The sequence below is a fragment of the Heterodontus francisci genome, chromosome 2 (genome assembly GCF_036365525.1).
Source record: "Heterodontus francisci isolate sHetFra1 chromosome 2, sHetFra1.hap1, whole genome shotgun sequence".
Taxonomy (NCBI): Eukaryota; Metazoa; Chordata; class Chondrichthyes; order Heterodontiformes; family Heterodontidae; genus Heterodontus; species Heterodontus francisci.
Window position 1 is genome coordinate 12786863 of NC_090372.1, and position 14245 is coordinate 12801107.

The 14245-nt window shown below is 46.8% G+C and overlaps 1 protein-coding gene across 11 annotated transcripts in view; it reads right to left on the minus strand.

The window, feature by feature from the left end:
- The window catches only part of rreb1a (ras responsive element binding protein 1a), a 262748-nt gene that overhangs the window by 36576 nt on the left and 211927 nt on the right, over nt 1-14245 (minus strand). For all 11 annotated transcript variants that reach the window (XM_068054447.1, XM_068054446.1, XM_068054448.1 and 8 more), the window contains one exon: nt 4954-5093. In XM_068054447.1, coding sequence (XP_067910548.1) covers nt 4954-5093 — 140 coding nt within the window. The remainder of the gene's footprint in view (nt 1-4953; nt 5094-14245) is intronic.

Here is a 14245-nt window from a genome sequence, read left to right on the forward strand (position 1 = left end):
AGCCAGGATTCCCCCAATGCTGCCGAGAAGTCACAGCAGAGGGATGGTGTCAATGACCCTTTCCTACACCCACCTCCCTCTGCCCCCATATCATGAGTGACTGCCTAACACAGCTGAAATCAGTAACTCAGAGAGGTTTGGAGCTGCAGACACAACCCTGTTTCCCAAGACTATGTGACTGTGTTGGGCCTCCAAACACACAGAGCCGAAATGCCTCTTCAGGGGAGAAGCTTCTCTTATGGCGAATTAATCATTTAAATCAACACTCTTAATCCAGCCCACTTCACAATGCTCAGGAGTGTCAAACATCAGCGTCACCCTATCAGTGTCTGAACAGGTAACATTACCAATTTCACAGACATTGGCAGGTCCAGGTTGTACTAACGTTAAAACATTGGGCACTGAGGTTTTACGGAAGGAGAGTCTAATGGAGCAGAAACTGGATCCCAAGGTTATTGCGACAAGGGACTGGTGGTCAACAAGCAGTTAGCCAGTTTCGGAATTCGCTCCTCCGCACACAAGTTTGCCACTAAAATTGGAAAGCTTTCCCAATGTCACATTTTTAAAACAATAATTAAAGATCTGAGATCAAGCGAAGGAACCTAGCCCTGGAAAATACTTTTTTTTATTAGTTTAGTTTAGAGATACAGCACTGAAACAGGCCCTTCGGCCGACCGAGTCTGTGCCGACCATCAACCACCCATTTATACTAATCCTACACTAATCCCATATTCCTACCACATCCCCACCTGTCCCTGTATTTCCCTACCACCTACCTATACTAGGGGCAATTTATAATGGCCAATTTACCTATCAACCTGCAAGTCTTTTGGCTTGTGGGAGGAAACCGGAGCACCCGGAGAAAACCCACGCAGACACAGGGAGAACTTGCAAACTCCACACAGGCAGGACCCAGAATTGAACCCGGGTCGCTGGAGCTGTGAGGCGGCGGTGCTAACCACTGCGCCACTGTGCCGCCCCTTTCATGAGAGGTGGGGATTGCTGGCAAGACCACCATTTACTGCCCATCCCTAATTGCCCTTGAACTGACTGGCTTGCTAGGCCATTTCAGAGGGTAGTTAAAAATCAACCACATTGCTGTGGGTCTGGAGTCACATGTAGGCCAGACCAAGTAAGGACAGCAGATTTCCTTCCCTAAACCAGATGGGTTTTTACAGCAATTGATTATAGTTTCATGGCACCATTACTGAGACTAGCTTTCTATTCGAGATTCTCATTAATTAACTGAATTTAAATTCCACCAGCTGCCATGGTGGGATTTGAACCCATATCTCCAGGACATTAGCCTGAGTCACTGGATTATTAACACAGTGACATTACCACTACGCCACCATCTCCCCTCGACTGACTTAATAATGAGCGCCAGAGAGAAAATGATCTTAACAACACTGCAGGAACAAGCTGCCCCAACCCACAGTTTACGAACTCCAGTACAAACATTGCTAAAGTTTCTAAATATACTGTGCCAGCGTGGCCTATTGAGCGGGGTGATTTGAAAAATCTTGAAGTCAGCCCTTCCTTTCTGAGAGTAGAGTAGTGCCCTAGGATGTTGGTGGTTTACCGCAATCTTACGTTAATTCCATCTCAAAAAGTGAAACCACTGATTGCCCATTCTCCTCATCTTGTTGTTGCCAATCGGCTCCCATTCCAGAAATGGTAAAGGTCAAAAACCTCCAAGAACTGATATGTTGTATTGTGCACAACCACTTCCTGGGCAAGCATCATAGAGTTTCCGCCCTTCACCATATTGGGAATATGGGAAGAATATGCTGATTCTTGGGATGAAGGGGTTGTCTTATGAGGAAAGGTTGAACAGGTTGAGCCTATACTCATTGCAGTTTAGAAGAATGAGAGGTGATTTTAGTGAAACATTTAAGATTCTGAGGGGGCTTGACAGGGTAGATACTGAGAGGATGTTTCCCCGTGTGGGGGAATCTAGAACTAGGGGTCACAGTTTCAGAATAAGCGGTCTCCCATTGAAGACGGAGATGAGGAGGAATTTCCTCTCTCAGAGGGTGGTTAATCTTTGGAATGCTCTTCCCCAGAGAGCAGTGGAGGCTGGGTCATTGAGTGTATTCAAGGCTGAGTTAAGACAGATTTTGATCCACAAAGGAGTCGAGGGTTATTGGGGGCCGGCAGGAAAATGACGTTGAGGCCACATTCAGATCAGCCATGATCTTATTGAATGGAGGAGCAGGCTTGAGGGGCTGAATGGCCTACTCCTGCTCCCAATTCTTATGTTCTTTTGCAATAAAACTCAGGGAAGGGATGGCTCAACACATAACCTCTGGTACACAGCATGAGAGCAACACTGACAGAGAACTGGGAACAACTCTCCTTCAGCCAGTGCTGGCTCGATGGTTGTAGTGTTAAACTGTCCAGATATTAAGGGGAACAGATGGAGAGAAACTATTTCCACTGGTTGGGAAGTCTAGAACTAGGGGGCAGAGTCTAAAAATTAGAGCCAAACCTTTCAGGGGTGATATTAGGAAACACCTCTACACACAAAGGGTGGGAGATGTTTGGAACTCTCTTCCATAAATGGTAATTGATGCTATATCAATTGTTAATTCTAAAACTGAGTTTGATCGACTTTTGTTAACCACTGCTATTAAGAGATATGGGGCAATACAGGGTTAGGTCGCAGATCCGCCATGATCTCACTGAATGGCAGAACAGTTTCAAGGGGTTGAATGTCCTCCTCCTTTTCCTAGGTCCCTAATGACGGGTGAAAGGGGCAAAACGGAACCTGTGTTCCCTCACAAAACGGAGGAATACCATCCGGACTTTCCAAGTGATGCTTCAGAGTGCTGTGATACAGGAAGGTGAGGAGCCTGTGTGGCTGCGCAACTCACACAGACTGGATCATCTGGTCATAGGGAGGCACCAAGGACAATGAAGAACCGTCTGTGGTTGCACCTGCTGGCAGCCAGTTGACAAGTGAGGCTGGTGAAGGACTGTTAAGAGGTCACATGCCTCCCTCCTGGCCGGGGAATGGCATGTACTCGTGAGAGAGCTCGAAAGAGACAGTAAAAGAATACAAATAACTTACCCATCTGTTAACCAGGAAGAAAAAAATAATCAAATCTCCCCTCTCTGCCCTTTTCTGTTTTCCTTCTATAAGTTGTTTCTTGTTGGGCCAGTGCAGTGACAGGTGCAATGTTGGTGGTAATAAATTAGGAATTTCAAGTTTTCTTATAGAATAATAAAACTATGAAATGTAAATTCAGTCCCTGTTCAACTGAGTTTCTGCTCTGTAAAACGCAGAATGGGTGTTGGGTTTGGAGTTGGGAGCGGGGGAGGGGTGATGGGACTGCGGTTTATGTCAATATTCAAGACTGTGTTTTGGGAAAATCAAAAGGGCAAAACGGTGCTGGTCAGATCCTGTGGCCCAGTCCCTAAATTGGGCACTGGCAAGAAATTAAGGATGGCGGGCGGGCGGGCGGGCTCCCGAGACTGGAGGGCCACATCAGCAGCCACACAATCTCGCCCCCCCAACCCGGCCTTTTTCAAAATGGCTCCAGGACGGAACCATGCCGGCAAACTGGCACACCGGCCGGTGGTGGGAAATTCCAGGCCCAACCGCCTCCAGTCCTGCCCCCCATCAGACCTCGAATATCCAGTCCTTTGGGCCAGCTTCCACATGTGGGGAACAGACACCTTCAGCGCTGTTCATTTTTACGGTTCTGTGTTATGTTGCTTTTAGTATTCCTAAGTTAGTGCTGGGACAGAGAAGTCTGAGAGGTGACCTGATGGAGATCTTTAAGATTAGGAAATACTTCGACAGGGTAGTTATGGCGAACATGTTTCGACTTGTATCGCAATTAAACCAAGGGGCTGGGCTCAGTGGGTAGCAGTCTCACCTCTCTATCAGACTATTCTGGCTTCAAGACCCACTCCAGAGCTGGAGCACAAAAAAATCAAGGCTGACACACTGAGGGAGTACTGCACTGTCAGACGTGCTGTCTTTTGAATGAGATGTTAAACTGAGGCCCTGCCGCTCAGGTGGGTGTAAAGATCCCATGGCACTATTGGGAAGAAGAGCAGGGGAGTTCTCCCCAGTGTTCTGGTCAATATTTGCCCCTCACCCAACATCACAAAAACAGATCATCTGGCCATTATTGCATTGCTGTTTGTGGGAGCTTGCTGTGCGCAAATTGGCTGCCGTGTTTCCCACTATACAACAGTGACTACACTTTAGAAGTACATCATTGGCTGTAAAGCGCTTTGGGGCTTCCTGTGGTCGTGAAAGGCGCTATATAAATGCAAGTCTTTCTTTTTTCTAATAAATCCAATAGGGAATTCAGGAAAAACATCTTTACCCAGAATGATTAGAATGTGGAACTCTCTATTACAGGGAGTAGTTGACCATAGTTGCAATTAAAGGGAATCTAGGTAAACACATGAGGGAGAAAGGAATAAAAAGGATATGTTAATGGGGTTAGATGAAATAAGGTTCGAGGAGGCTTGCGTGGGGGCTAAACACCAGCATAGACTTATTAGGCTGCACGGTGTTTCTGGGCTGTACATTTTGTGTGTTTCTTTGGAACGTGAAGATTTGAAATGGTTTCCAGGGACCCAGCAAATATCCTTAGATGGGCAGATGATCCTACTGTATAAAATGTAGGCGTCAGAAGGTTTTAAAAGAACATAGCTACAGAATTAGTTTTCAGTGAGGGAAAAGTTTTAAAGACACAGACCCTTCCTTCAGTGCAATCTCACTGTGGGTAACATAACCCGTCTGCATGTGTGCTTGTTTGGCTGAGGCTGCCAGTTCTGCAGTCTGTCAGGACACGTATTGTTTAACCAGTTAGTTTCTTAGAGAAATCAAGCTGATAGGCAAAAAAAAAACCAGTTGTCCCTGTGTCCTGGCTTCAGTCATTCTGGGATCCCAGGTGCTGTGGAGAGAAGGGTGACTGACTATCAGCTTACCTCAAGGTGGAATCTGGGTGGGTCTCCATGTGGGTCTCCAGTCCATATTTGCAGATGAAAGTCTTGTAACACACTGGACAGTGAAGAACCTCTTCGGTCTTTTTCTCTTCCTCCTCATCGGAAGGGATTTCTCGGGTAACCTGGGCGGGAGGAAGGGAAAGGAGTGTTTGAAGCAGAAATTAAAATAAAAGGAAAATTGATATGTGAATATGCTGGGTTTTTTTAAGGTGACCAGTTGATGCTGCTTTTCAACTCTCACCTCCTAAATTTTTCCCCTCCTCTCAAACTTTATACTGCGGTGGGGGGCACTTTTATAGTTGTTAAGAGGTTGTCCATGTGCTATTTCTACACTTGCAATTCCCTAATCATGAGAGCTCATAACCACGGGGAGGGAAGCACAAGCAAGTTCACACACACTGTCCAGGTGCTGAAATCCTGCCTCCATTTTCCTCCCCTCGCCACTCCCACCATCTCTTTAGCCCTTAGGTGGTACGTTCCATTGTAGCGCCACTGCCATTGCATGCCAACAGCACATGCAACAGCAGGTGGGGCTTGATGCCGGACCCAGCAGAACACCAGGCGAGAATTTCTCCACAGAATTTCTAACGGAGCCAGCTTATACTCTAGCACCCGGAGGAAACGGGTGCCTCCCCAACACACTATGCCTCGGGGTGACAGGATAGGGCCCCGTACCCACGTGATCCCCAACATAGCGAATTCTTGGCCTTCACCCTGCTGCAAGGAGATGGAGGAAAAGGACAAGAGAGGGGAAAGCTTAATGACTCCACACAAATAGGGAAAATAAATTGAACAGTGAGTCACCTCCCCCTTCCCCCGCCCAACACTCTTGCACATCTCCAGCATTTGCAAGGGCCTATGACACTAGCAACCTCCGAGATGATCACTTGCACCATCACTCAGTGGCACCACATGCTGGAATACCAACAGACTGTGCTGCCTCACAGCCTGGGTGTTAACTGCACAGTAATTGAGTACTGAATTGTATTCAGGTGGTGGGCATCAACTGGGGATTCACTTGTGCTCCTATTAACAGGAGCAGACTGAAACTGTGGGTTCTTGGGTTTGGAGGTATATGTTTGTAATATGTGTCTCTGTAAATAAAAGCTTATGATGTGTGTAACGATTAGGCTCTAGTTCTATCCTTCACCACCTGGCTATCTGAATTAGAAAACTAGGTCCTTTAAATAGTGGCCTTTCAGCCAGTAAAACACGCACCTCAGAAATTGAGATAGGTTTTCTTAAATGACTTGCAAGCTAGGGGGTGCTACATACACCTTATTGTGAGTTAAAGGGGAAGTGACCTCGAGTGGCTGGCCATAAGACAATGAATGTTTACCTAATGTCACCTGTACACTAATCATTCTCTCTCCATCACCACTCATCACTAAGCTTCAGGTTTTAAAGTGCGATACATGCTGACAACAGACATTTTGTGAAGGATTTTTTTCCCTTATTCAATTTTACAACTGAGCAACACTTCCCCCCGCCGCTGCATCCTATCACATCTGTACACACACTGATGACAGTCAAATAATTCAGCAGAACCCACTTCCCCTTTAAAGACCACAGAAGCAAGTCAATGTAAAAAAATTCAGCCCATCAACTTTGCCCCATCATCAGCACTGAAACTGGATGTAGTCATCAAATCATTTTCATCACCCCGTCCGCCCCATATTAACACCCATTTCTCTGTTACCGACATCGCTGTATTAGCAGAGAAACATATGGAGCAAAAATAAGCATTCCTCATTCAGAATATTCTGCAATTACAGTACTTATCCGCCTGGATATCTGGCACAGGAACCCCGTCACCAGTGTTGGAAATAAAAGTGGAATAAAATAAATTGGAAAATAAAATTGGAAAATGCAATGGATCAGTGATTATCAGGAAGAGAAAGATGGGTTCACATTTTTGAATCATTTTGATGGTGAGCCCTGTCCCATGTCATTACCCCACCTTTCTCAGTCTCTGATTGATGAGTTCCATATTACAGAACATTCTCCTTTTATTCCAGTGCCGAGGAAACGTTGCTACAATAATGGTTTAGTATCTCAAGTCAAGCCTGGTAACAGCGCTCTACATTTCCACAAAAGCTGTGCAACAATGCTTCCTCAAAGTGACTTACAGGACAGTGGAGAGCAAGGAACCGTGAGCAGGAGGAAGAAGGGGACAACAAAAGGTTGGGGAAACCTGTGGCTGCAGTCAAAGGAAAAGGTTTTCTTTTAAAAACAAAAGGTTTCTTCTGAAAGCAGAGAGGGAAGTGCGTCACTGTTGAAAGAGCAACTACCAATGGTAAAGTGGAGAGAACCACTGAGGTGAGTGACCATGCCACACGTCACTGAGACAGCTAGGACACTACCCGAGTATCTTGCTGCAAAGGTCATTTCTAATTGGAGGCTGCACATTGTTTTCTGGCTTTCATTAATCAACTTCCCTACAAGTGCTCAGGTCACTTCTCCATACAAACACTTTACTGTAACACGTTTGTTGCGTCTTTTCCAGTGTTCACAGTAATTCGAGGCTTTAGTGGGAGACAGGTGGAAACTCAGGCTAGAGACGAACTTTACCACCTCCCAGCTGTCACTTTAAAGAGACAGTATCGTCCTTTGTTGGTCGATGTAAGGCCGTAATGTAATATTATTCAAAATCAAAAAAGAAATGACAGCTTGCTCTTTATAAGCACGAGATGGGCATATTCTCCTCATTGTCTCAATGTTACAGTAATGTCGATGCCTCTGTCTCACTACAGACAGTTAATGGGTTCTCTTTAACTGCTTTTGACTGTAACTGCACCATGACCACAACTGGACTTAAAAAATGGGGAGAAACGTCATTACGTTTAATTCTTCCTAGCTTTGAATTCCAGCCATGTTTGTGTTTTATTTCTCTACTATTGCTAATCTTTTCAAATGGGACAGATTCAGAAGAAAACACAGCAATAGTTGGAATTGCACCGTTCTGGTTTTGTGGCACCGATTAAATTGTTGTGGGGGTCGAGAGGGGACAGTGGGGGGAAGATAGGGAGACAGAGAGACAGACACAGAGAGGGAGAGACACAGAGAGACAGACACAGAGAGGGAGAGACACAGAGAGGGAGAGACACAGAGAGACAGACACAGAGGGAGAGACACAGAGGGAGAGACACAGAGAGGGAGAGACACAGAGAGGGAGAGACACAGAGAGACAGACACAGAGAGACAGACACAGAGGGAGAGACACAGAGAGGGAGAGATACAGAGAGGGAGAGACACAGAGAGGGAGAGACACAGAGGGAGAAAGGAATTCACATGAAAATAGCCAAAGAGAAAGAAGGAAAAGACTTACATTTATATAGCGCCTTTCATGACCTCAGGAATCCCAAAGCGCTTTACAGCAAATGATGCGCTTTTGAAGTGCAGTCACTGTTGTAATGTAGGAAAGGCGGTGGCCAATTTGCACACAGCAAGCTCCCACAAACAGCAATGTGATAATGACCAGATGATCTGTTTTTGGGATGTTGACCGAGGGATAAATATTGGTCAGGACACTGGGGAGAACTCCCCTGCTTCTTCTTCTTAAAATAATGCCATGGGATATTTTACAACTACCCGATTTAAAGTCACACCCAAAAGACTGAAGCATTGCACTGGGAAGTCAGCTGAAGGCACGGCCGCCAATGGTCGTGCGATTAAAATCAGGGGTGCTCAAGAGGCCAGAACTGGAGGAGCGCTGAATTGGAGAACCCACAACCTTCTGACTCAGAGGCAAGAGTGCTACCCACTGAGTCACGGCTGACAAGCGGGGCTGTGCTGCAGACCCCAGTGTAACATCTCATCTGAAAGATGGTACCTCTGACAATGCAGCACTCAGTCAAGTACTACACAAGAGGGCACAAGTAAGCTAACACCACCGCCCCATGCTAAACCCCTAAGTTTACACGATAGGCTCGGGACACACTAATCCAGTTTGGACAGCAGTGCGCATGAAGTAAATAAAAACGATTCAGTGAGTTCATTAACAAAGAACACAGAAAGAACTTGTAGTTATAACTTCTGGATGTCCAAAAGCACTTGACATCTGGTAAGTTGTTTGCTGCAGCACAGTCGCTGTTGAATGGAAATGTGGCAACCAAATTGCACACAGCAAGCTCCCATAAACAGCAATGAGATAAATGACCATATAAATGACTTATTAGATAGGGTCCAATGAAGGTTCACTAGACTGATTCCTGGGATGAGGGGATTGTCCCTGGAATTTAGAAGAATGTGATGTCATTGAAATATATAAAATTCTTAAGGGGCTTGAGAGGGTAGTTGCTGAGAAAATGTTTCCCCTGGCTGGTGAGTCTAGAACACGGGGTCACAGTCTCAGAATAAGGGGTCGGCTATTTAGGACTGACATGAAGAGAGATTTCTTCATTCAATGGGTTATAAGCCTTTGGAATTCTCTAGCCCAGAGAGCTGTGGATGCTCATTGAGTATATTCATGTCAGAGATCAATCGATTTTTGGGTACTAAGGAAATGAAGAGATATGTGGAGATAATGTGAGAAGGTGGTGTTGAGGGAGAAGGTCCACCATGATCTTGTTGATTGGTGGAGCAGGCTTAAGGAGCCAAATGGCCTCCTCTAATTCATCCCTCTTATGTTCTTATGCAATCTGTTTTTTTCATTTTAGTGAAGTTGGTTGAAAAACAAATACAGGCCAAGTCACCAGGAGAACTCCCATCTAATTTTTGAATATTCGGGTGGGACATGAGAGGGAAAACCAGACACCAGTTGAACATCTCACCTGAAAGACACCTCAGACAAGGCAGCACTCAGTCAGTATTGCACAGCCTAGATTATCTGCTCAAGTCTCTACAGCAGGTCTTGAATCCACAATCTTTTGACACGGAGCCAAAGGTCGACTTTTCAGTTGACTGCACTGCATCATACAGTGGTCATGATACTGGACCAGCTACTCAAGAGGTCAGAGTTCAAATCACCATGAACTCAATAATCTTGGTAATTTTTCAGCTGACACCAGGGGAAAACAAACGACCGTGCAGAGTAAAACTCCAACTGCTTCACTAAAGCTACCCAATTTGACCTGGACATGGTCGACACTTACTGAAGAGGCCTAGCAAGCCACTGAGTTGTCACAGCAACGAGGGATGGGTAATAAATGCAGCCTTGTCAGCGTCACGTAAGTACTGAGAGCAACTAAAAAAAAGTCTGTGCGCTGCATTCCTGCACTCAGTCAGGCCACTGGGGGGATGCTTTAAATGGAAGCGAGGCTTCCCTCTACAGGAAATGATGCAGAAAGGAAACAGAGGGGCCTATTTTCTGAGCTTCTACTTGCAGTACATTTCACAGATACATATTACTGGCAGGCAAGGTTCCCTGCTATCAGTGCAACTGCAAGATTTACCCCCAGGCATCAGCTATTCCTTTCCACACTCTTCCAATGGGTAGTTGCAAAATAGCTTTGACAGCTGTTCCAACTCGCCTCTTGGCTCGGCAATCGACTCCCCTCTAACTCACCCTCATGAAGGAGGAGGGGAGGTGCGGAGTGCGTTGCCTGACAGATGATGGCACATGGCGCAGGGACTGAGGGGCAGGGCACACAGGTATAGAGCCTCAGCAACCTCCCTTATGTAGAAGTGCACAGGGGATTGTGTGAAGTGACTAATATCACCTGTGGCAACCTGTAGCATAACAATTAGGTGCTACTTTTTTTTATTATTCATTTGTGGGATGTGTGCGTCGCTGGCTAGGCCAGCATTTATTGCCCATCCCTTATTGCCCTTGAACTGAGTGGCTCACTAGGCCATTTCAGAGAGCAGTTAAGAGTCAACCACATTGTTGTGGGTCTGGAGTCACATGTAGGCCAGACCAGGTAAGGACAGCAGATTTCCTTCCCTAAAGGACATTAATGAACCAGATGGGTGTTTGCAACAATCGACAATGGTTTCATGGTCACCATTAGACTAGCTTTAAATTCCAGATTTCTTAGTTGAATTCAAATTTCACCATCTGCTGTGGGCAGTGCAGTCCTGCCTGTGCTGCAATGTCCAAGTCTTCCTTCCACCAGGCCACAGATCTCTGGGACGACCTCCTCACACACTGGTTTTGGGAATGTAGTACTAGTGTTCCGTGACCCTAGGTGGATAGGACCTCCTGCTGGGAGCCCTCCTGTCCTTCTCTCCTCCAACAGCTGGTGCCGCTCTGCCTGACCTCACTGCCTCCCGTTCCCCCTCCAGACCAAGGGGGGCCCCGAGCAAGATCCCCATCACCCATAACTCCCCTTCTCCAGCTGACTCCCACAGCGTCTCCAGTAAGGTACAGTAGCACTGCACTGACTCCGTTTAGGTGAAGTCCTCAGAGAATTTCTGCAGGAAATGCTAATAGAGCTTGAGTGAAGTCTTGGCAAAGTCTCCCAGGAAGTCTCAGAGTCCCCTCCACATACAACGTCGCCAGTCGATTCCAATCAGCAAGTGAACGGTTAAAGCTGAGCCTCAGGATGGCCATTCCAAGCGTGCACTCAAACTCCTTTACCAAGATGGTGTCTTGTGCTAAAGGCAGGCTAACCAGGACCCCACCTAGGCCACCTCAGAGCCTGTCTGGCATCTAAACTACTGGCACTACAACAACAGCCTATATTTATATAGCGCCTTTAACATAATAAAACATCCCAAGGCGATTCACAGGAGCATTATAAAACAAAATATGACACCGGGTCACATATTAGGTCTGATGACCAAAAGACTGGTTAAAGAGGCAGTTTTAAAGGAGTGTCCTAAAGGAGGAAAACAAGGTAGAGAGAGAGAGGCGTAGGAAGGGAATTCCAGAACTTAGGGCCTAGGCAATTGAAGGCACGGCCACCAATGGTGGAGCAATTAAAATCGGAGATGCACAAGAGGCCAGAATTAGAGGAGCGCAGATATCTTGGAGGGTTGCGGGGCTGGAGGAGATTACAAAGATAGAGAGGGACGAGGGACACGGAGGGATTTGAAAACAAGGATGATAATTTTAATATCAAGGTGTTGAGGACAGAAACTTATCTCACTACAGAGGCAAAGATAGCTCCCTGCTTGCATGAAATAGGAAAGTGTTCGGTTGCTGTCAGCCAACACCGCCTTGAATTCACTTTTTTTTAAAATATAAAAAAAGTTGGATTTTTTTTTTTCAGTTGCAGCTACAGCAAGTGTGACTGGTGACTTTGCTGTACAGGAAGTGCTGGCCGGCATTGTCACTTTGAACAGTTCGACTGCTCAGCCCCTCCTCCCCATATCAGGTGAAGCAAGAGGTCCATTGTTCAGACAGGCTGGATTACTGCTGCGATTTTATGATACACTCAAGTGTATGTGTGACAAACCTGAGCGCAAACACAATCCTTCAGCATCTCCTTCAGCACTGCAAATCTCTCACTGTACACTAACAAGCAGACATTATAGGTTATGCTAATCTGGGTAGGCAGGCTGCACGAGGGTTACTGGTGGACACAAGGCAATGGCATTTCCCAGGGCTAGGACGCGCCACGGTCAAGCCACTAAGATTCAGAGCGAGCGTTTTTATTAATCAAAGTAAACAAATAAAAAGATTGCCATCCAGACTTAAGAGTAGATGGAGAGCACGATTAACATGTTGAAAGAAATCGGTAAATGACCAAAAGCCTGTGCTCACGAGGCTCCGACTGCCGCGGAGCTTGACAGTTATGTCGCTGCAGCTCCTCGGAACCTGTGCAGTGCCCGGCCCCTCGCAATCACTACATTCAGAAACAGGGCAAGATGCCCTTTTGCCTCCTGTCATCATTGTAAAGGGCTGTTTCAGACTGCCTCCTACCTGATCAGCAGGGAGGCTGATTAAAGAAATCCATTTTATTTCATTCTGTACTCCCTCTGACCCCCTCCACCACCCCTGCGTGATGGTGTGCCCTCGACACAGTCTTCAGAGTATGCAAATGTGCGATTCAGGACAAACCCCCATGCAGATGTAATCTTGCTAAATTTTAGCAGAAATATCGCACTTATCCCTTTCTATCCCAGCAATTTCCACGTCACATGCTCCCCCGCAGAACTACCATAAGAAACCAAAGGTCTGGATATCAACCCCAGCCCTCCCCTCGAGTTTGAGCATTTAGGCCCACACATTTGAGGAAACGTGGAGTCAAGCCCCTGAGCTAACTCCCAGCGCCCGAGCAGATAGGTTACGACCAGAATGAGGAAGAGTAAATAAAGTCTGATTGGTGGCAACACAACCCGTATGTGGTCTTCCTCCATTATCTACATAGCTCTGTGCATCCTGGCCACTAGTACAAGTGATTTTTTGCTGACTGCCTTGAAAACTGCATGTGCAGCTTTGACACTCGTGCATCACTGTGCCTGATCCGACAGTGCGCTGCTGAATCGTCCAACTGCCAGCTATTAACCTGCTCTGCACCAGGCTAAAATTAGCCAGACACTTCCTGTTAAGTGAATGTAGAGTTGACATTCCCAGCAGCTGCAGACTGCATCGCTTTTTAATACAGGAATTGATCAGAGTACTCAGATGAAAATGGTGCTGGCATGAGTTGCACTTGACTGACAGGCAGCCTGGTTCCCCCTCGTCCACCCACAGTGTCGAGGCATTCGTTATGTTCCTTAAAATGTCATCGACCCAGTTTACACTATTGTCTGTTTCTTTCTTTTTCTATTTTTATTGCACCTCAAGGTATCAGCACGTTGTTCACCACTGGTTCCACAGGCCTCAGAGCACCCATGTACCCTGCCCAAATGTGAGCCATAGCAGAGAATGTGGTAAGCTGGTTGACTGCAGAAGGCATGGCCGCAGATTCAGATCCTCTCCACATTGACGCTCGTGTACGTGCACTCACCAGCAAGGCTGGCTAACGGGCTGCTGAGACAATGTGCAACACCCTCACCACTGGCCTAACTGGGGATCAGTTAATTCAGAACAAAGTGGGCATCAAATCCGGGACATTTTGGGCAGAATTTTCACTCCCGCACAGGGGCAAGAAAGGAGGCGGGCGGGAGTGTAAATCTGCGCCGCTGGCCAGCTTGTCGGTACCATCCCAGCCCAGGTCATTTTCCCAAGGCGGGATTGGGGGGCTGCCTGCCCAGCTTCCGCAGGTAGCCAATTAAGGTAAGTTTATGGAACAGGCCAGCAGCCTGGAGGCAGCCTCCCAGTGGCAGAACTGAGAGGCCCTGCACTGCAGGCAGGCTTTGAGGCCTTTCCCACCTACCTGGTCACAGCTTCAGCCACAGACGGCCCTATAGAGGGGCTTCCCCTTCTACGATGGTGGCCCGGCAG